This window comes from Scardinius erythrophthalmus (assembly GCF_964197995.2).
Source record: "Scardinius erythrophthalmus genome assembly, chromosome: 9".
NCBI lineage: Eukaryota > Metazoa > Chordata > Actinopteri > Cypriniformes > Leuciscidae > Scardinius > Scardinius erythrophthalmus.
This window is the reverse complement of record NC_138229.1, coordinates 46,026,959-46,033,667: the sequence shown is the minus strand read 5'-3', so window position 1 is coordinate 46,033,667 and position 6,709 is coordinate 46,026,959. Positions and strand designations below refer to the sequence as shown.

Genomic DNA, 6,709 nt, shown 5'->3' with positions numbered 1-6,709 from the left:
CTTCGGTACTGTAAATCGGCATATTGTTTCGAAATGCATAAAAAAAACTCACCTCCCGGTCAGGAATACCCAGCCTGTGATATGATTAAATACTGTAAACTATGTAACAGACGTTACGACGTTAAACCGGATGATAAGAAAAAAAGTAAACACATCTGCGCCCCGGACAAATGCATGCACTGTCGAGAGCGACTGACGGCCGATGGGGAGCACCAATGCTTCATACAACCTCTAGAGCCTAAGGAATCGTGTGAGAAATACATCTTCTATGATTTTGAAACGCGTTACGAAAATGGTAGGCACGTGGCTAATTTTGTTTGCGCCATCACATTCAAAGGTAAGAAATTTACTGCTCATGGTACCAACTGCATCGCTAAGCTAATCAGCCATTTCAGACAACCTCGATACGAAGGCTACTGCTTCATCGCTCATTACGCCTCCAGATTTGACTCCTTTCTAATCCTCCAGTATTTTAGCAAAGTCGGGATCGCGCTTGAGGTCATAATGCAAGGGTGCAAATTACTTCTGTTGTACGACAAAGCATTCTCCCAGCGATATATCGACAGTTACTCATTTTTCCCATTCGCTCTGGCCAAAATGCCCGCGGGGTTAGACTTAGCGACAACTGAAAAAGGTTACTTTCCGCATCTTTTCAACAGGGTGGAAAATGAGAACTATTTCGGACCATACCCCGACAAAAAGTTCTACAACTACGATAACATGTCTGATAAAGACAGAGAAAAGTTTGATGCGTGGTACAGCACGGTTCAGGCTAAGTTCTTTGACTTCAAGAAAGAACTGTACGCGTACGGCGTTAACGACGTCGTCTTATTACGCGAAGGGTGCATGACATACAGAAAGTCTTTCATACAATGCACCAAACTTGACCCTTTTGCGTTCACGACGATCGCCAGTTGTGCGATGGGGGTCTTCAAAACACATTATCTCGACAGAAACACGCTTGCGCTGACCCATAACAAAGCGTACGTCCATCAGAATAAGGCCTACTCAAGCGGTTCGATCGAATGGTTAGAGTATGTAAAAAAGACTCGAAACGTGGACGTTCACCACGCCGTAAACCATGGTGAAGTATCGATCGGTAAGTACTTTTTAGACGGCTACTATGAGCAGGACGGTGTTAGGCATGGTTTAGAGTACGCCGGCTGTGTCTTCCATGGTCATTGCTGTCACTTTGAACCCCATCATAGCCACCCCCTTTCTGGAGTACCCTACGGGGTTCTCAGGGGCGAGTTTGACGATAAGATTGAAATTCTGCGGAACGCGTATGGTTTGCAAATCGAAGTTCTTTGGGAATGCGAATGGAACCGGATGAAAAAGACCGACCCCTCTGTGATAGAATTTATGACCGATTATTCCGCCCCGGAGAGATTGAACCCCCGAGATGCGTTGTACGGTGGCAGAACGAACGCCTACAAACTTTATCACAAAGTGACCGGTGATGAGAAAATAAGGTATCTCCATATTGTCAAGCGAGGAAAACCTATCCGATCGAACACCCCCAAATCATATTCACAGATTTTGAACCGATTGAAAATTATTACGGGCTTATCAAAGCGACCGTGTACCCTCCGCGTAAATTACTGCACCCGGTTCTCCCTTACAGATGTCAAGGAAAACTCATGTTCCCGCTATGCAGAACCTGCGCTCAGGAGCAAAACCAGACCACGAGTTGTAGTCACACGGACGAGGAAAGATCGCTCTCGGGCTGTTGGGTCAGTATCGAGCTTTTAAAAGCCATCGAGAAGGGATATGTGGTGGGCAAGATAGACGAGGTTTGGCATTTTCCGCAGCGGTCAGACACGTTGTTTGCCGAATACGTAAAAACGTTTTTGCGTTTGAAACAAGCGTCCGGCTACCCGTCCAATGTCGTCACGGATGCTGAGAAAGAGACTTACATTCGTGAGTATTTTGAAAAAGAGGGGATTCAACTCGACCCCGAAAAGATTAAGTACAACGCCGCCCAGAGGGCAATAACAAAATTAATTTTGAATTCGCTATGGGGACGTTTCTCTTTAAGACAGAACTTGCCTCAAACTACTCTGGTGAACGACCCCGAAGATTTCACCAGAATTGTTTTTGGCAATACCGACACGTTGTCGTATTTCTAATTCGTTTCAGATGACGTAGCGCTCGTCCAGCATAAACCATCCAAAGAGGATGTTTGCAAGGCGCGCGACGTAAACGTTTTTGTAGGTGCTTTTACCACCGCGCACGCCCGACTGGAATTGTACGAATTGATGGACAGACTCGGCAGCCGATTGCTTTACTCTGACACAGATAGTGTTATTTTTGTGTCTAGGGAGGGGGACTGGGAGCCTCCTCTGGGGGATTATTTGGGAGATCTGACTAGCGAATTGGACGATGGGGATTTTATATCACAATTTTCGTCGAGCGGTCCCAAATCGTATGGTTTTGCCACGGCCAAAGGTAAAGTGTGTATGAAAGCTAAAGGGATAACCCTGAATGCTAAAAATTCACAAGCTATCTGTCTCGAATCCCTGATTGGTCTGGTTGACAGTTATGTGACATCGCATGATAGATCCAAATACATCCTGGCTCAGAGCGAGAATATTGTGCGAAATAAGAGCTCTCTCACATTGCACAACAAATCAGTCGTTAAAAGGTTCAAGGTCGTGTACAATAAACGTAGACTTTTACAGGACTTTAGCACGCTTCCTTATGGCTACTGATCAGATGATGCACAGAGGCTCTCAGGATGTTTCCGATTTTGATTTCAGACTTCAACACCCTTTCTCTTGTGTCGTGAGCGGCCCATCAAATTCTGGAAAGTCTTATTTTGTAAAACTTTTGTTGGAAAAAGGTTTGAATATCATTTCCAAGAAAATTGAAAACATTGTTTGGTTGTATGATTGTTGGCAGACTTTGTACGATGATTTACTTCAATTGTATGACATTAAATTTGTGCAAGGAATACCCCAGACTCTGAATGATGATGATTTACTGCCTGTCACCAAGACAAACCTACTCGTGGTGGATGATTTAATGGAGCAAGCTAGCGGTAACGTGGAACTTCAACGGGTTTTTACGCAATACTGTCACCATAGGAATCTCAGTTCTATTTACATAGTGCAAAATTTATTTGCACAGGGTAAGTCCAGCCGAACCATAAGCTTAAACGCCAATTATATGATACTGTTTAAAAATCCTCGGGACGTCAATCAAGTAGCGATGCTAGGACGTCAAATGTACCCGGGAAACACTAAATACTTTATGGAGTGTTATCACGACGCAGTCGACCGTCCTTTTGGCTATCTAATGATAGACTATAAAGCAAAAACTCCGGAGCAGTACCGTCTCAGAACAGGATTGCTTTCTGACCGTCAAGTGGTTTATATCCCGAAAAAAAGAAGAACGTGATCAAACGTCATGTCCGCCAGACTTTGTAAACATCTGCCGGTGTTAAAACTGCTACATAAATCCAGTCCTAAACAGCGACGTCTTATTTTACAATCGTCGTCCGACGAATTCATTTTAGTGTTGTGTGAAGTGGCGCTTAACATCCTCTACGGTACCATTCCGGTCAATAGGCAGCAGTACCAAAAACTGAAAAAGAGAAAAGCCGAAATCAAATTTATAGCCAATAAAAAAATTGGCATTACGGCCAAGAAACGAGTCTTCAACCAGAAGGGCGGATTCCTATTGCCGCTTCTAAGCGTCGCAGTACCCTTTATATCAAGCTTAATAGCAAATCGATAGGATGGAGTATGCCGAGAAGATGTATTTAGTCCCGCACCATCAACTGGATAAGATGAATAGAGAAAATGTTCACGAGAACATTCAACGGAGCGTGGAAAACGATTTGGATGATAGCATAAGAAATATTTTACGCGCACTGACCTGAATCCGTACGAAAAAGCCAAACTTTACACTAATACCCTGAGTAGGTTTTTGACCATCGTTAAACAAGGCGATCGTGAGAGCAGTGTTTTAACGCTTTCGCTACCCGATACTGATCTCAATCATAAAGACGAACCAGTGGGTGGTGATAATAATGTCGAAGACGGCAGAGCTGAGGGGGAGGACATTGTCGATGAAGTTCTGAAGAACGTACCTTCGAGAAGTGTGAAAAACAGCAGATACATATTAGACAAGATGTCTAAAGCTAAAGCGCTAAGTACGTGGAACGAATCGGGGGAGTTTGTGTTCAGGGGTAAAGCCGTACAAGGGTCGCACATGGTCGATTTGTTAAAAAATGTTACGGCACCGCAAAACGTTAGGGATGAACGGAGACCTCGAGGATGGTCGGAGTTTCTACGTGCCTTTGCCGAATTAAACATCCCATTTTCTACAGTACCGAATCAGCAGGTCAGACGCAAGATTAAGTCTCTAAAGAGTAAACCCGGCAGCCCTCCCCGTGTTAGACCTTATAAAAAGACACAAAGATATTCGCCTTACACGGTTCCAAACCCCGAAGACTCTGTGTTTAAATCGCCGGCTCTCAAACGAAAGCGATGGTTGGAATTTTAACAAATACATTAAATAAAAGACGCTAAAAATATATAATGGTTTCAAGATTTTTATTTATACGTCAAACACGTCTGCACACAGGGGACACAGGATAACATTTTATCATTACAAACATGCGGTCTTAATCTCTTTACAAAGAGGGACACCATTTTATCATTTTTGATATAATCATTGGTATATAGTTTCATCACATGGTTATAGTCGTAACCTCTGACTAAATGATAGAGAAAAAACACACAATGCTGACCACAGGTATCTGATGAAAAATCCTGGACGCGTCTGTCGGAATATAACACGTCGACGTTGTTGCCAGTTAAAAAGTTATTGATGGAGATTGGAAAGCGAGGGCTGTTGGGCGGATTGCCAAAACTATCGAAAAAACAAGCGGCTCCCTCTTGGGTTAAATAAACGGCAACCCAATGCTCTCCCGGTAGCCGAGCAGGGTGGGTGTTTATGACGGCCATCGACGGTAAGATCCTAAGCGGTTTTTCGGGTAGTTGATCGCTCGGTAGCACGCCGAGAAAATGAGTCCTGCACGTAATTTTATCCATGATAGCAGTCAGTTGTAGAGTATTCATCTCAGTAGTAATCGACTAGTACTTGTCGCCGGTTAGACACTTCAATGATGCTGTCGAATACGGCGTAAATTAATAAATTAACGGTATTCGGCAGCGGTTGTCTGAATCGAGCTTCGAGTCTGATATTCCCGGACTTGATGAGGGAAATGTGCTGACCACAGTCTTCATCAGGCGTGAGGTTAAACGCGTAAAGCGTGTATCCGTTCAGGAAATCAGCCCTGTCGATAGAGAGTGCCTGGTTTTTAAGATGTCTTCCTGTCGTCATCGCCAACTGATAAAATTCACGCACTGCCGTACCAGCTTCGAAATTAGGCTGTAGAGGCTTGGAGGGGAATTGTTGACCGTCTACATAGACGGCCAGGAACTCAAGATCGTAATGTTTGAAAGCAAATGGATTTTTTTCGTAGGAACCGGTGAATGCGTCATTGTCGACCATGGCTATGACGATAGATTTTGGTAGGGTCCCTAAAAACAGATTTTCTTGATTTGAAACACGTGTACCCTCAGGTATGGAGAAATTTTTTAGAACCACCCTATCTATGGGGTACTTTGCGGTTGTCGAGAGTAACGCCTGGGCGTGTCCCAGTCTCACTGGCGGTGCTACGGCAACTTTCTTGACAAATAGGGACGCCGACTCTATTTTTATTTTGTAAGCCACGTCATCACACCTCATCAGACAGAATTCATCCTTTGCTCTAATTAGGCGTATCTTGATGTCAACTCCATTCAGCAAAAGTTTTTCTTGAAAGAATATATCATTGTGTATAGGGGCCATCAGCTCCACCACCTTACTTTCGGTGGTGTAGGTCGATCTCTTTGTCAACCCCGCGTTACGGCCTACGGGGTCATTCACATCCATGTGACCGGCAGTGTCTTTGTAAAACAGTCCGGCGGAGAAAAGAGATTCCAACGCATCTTTACTGTAGTTGATCAGACTCTCTATGATGCAACGGTAAGGGTAGGTGCTCGAACTCTGCGATATCAGACGATCACCCAGGGTCACGTCGACTTGTGAAAATATGGTGGCTCCGGGGTAATTTATTAAGGCAACCCGTGCAGGATGCACGATGTTCTCTCCATTAGGTCTCGTGATTTTCAGGCGTAGATAGAGCATCGTGTTATTTAGGTCCACATAATCATCGCCATTGCCTGCGATAAAAAACTCTAATGGAGCGGTGTCCGATATGGCGGATAAAGGGGCAACTTCTAAATAGCCGTTTTTCTCAATAACCGTCTGTGTCAGCGGGACCGTAAATAAGTCCAACTCGGACTTGATGCATTCCCCCGACATACGATGCAGTAGCGCCATGTTAGAATATGGTTTTTACGAATCTCTTGACAGATGCTTTTCGACTAACAGACTTCTTACGCTTTCTGCGTATGACTGGACGCTTCCTTGTTCCGCTTGTTGTTTTCTTCTTCTTCTTACCCCATTGACCACGCCTCCTCACACCCGGCGGTTTAGACATTCTCTTACGGGCCATGACCATCAGTCCAGATCCGTCTTGAGCATTAGCATTATTGCTATGCGCGCGCGTCAATACGTTTGAGACGACGTCGGATACTATATTTTTAGCAGCGGATTTTAGATGGGGTTTCGCGATGCTAAATCCTCTTTTTAA

At 44.4% G+C, this 6,709-nt stretch overlaps 1 protein-coding gene across 1 annotated transcript; it reads right to left on the bottom strand.

Annotated features, from left to right (window-relative positions):
* Window positions 1-5,088: 5,088 nt before the first annotated feature.
* Window positions 5,089-6,396, bottom strand: LOC308695670 (uncharacterized protein F54H12.2-like; the record flags this gene model as incomplete). Its single annotated transcript, XM_081373848.1, has 1 exon — window positions 5,089-6,396. The coding sequence occupies one exon, from the start codon at window positions 6,394-6,396 to the stop codon at window positions 5,089-5,091; it is 1,308 nt and encodes a 435-aa protein (XP_081229974.1).
* Window positions 6,397-6,709: the final 313 nt, after the last annotated feature.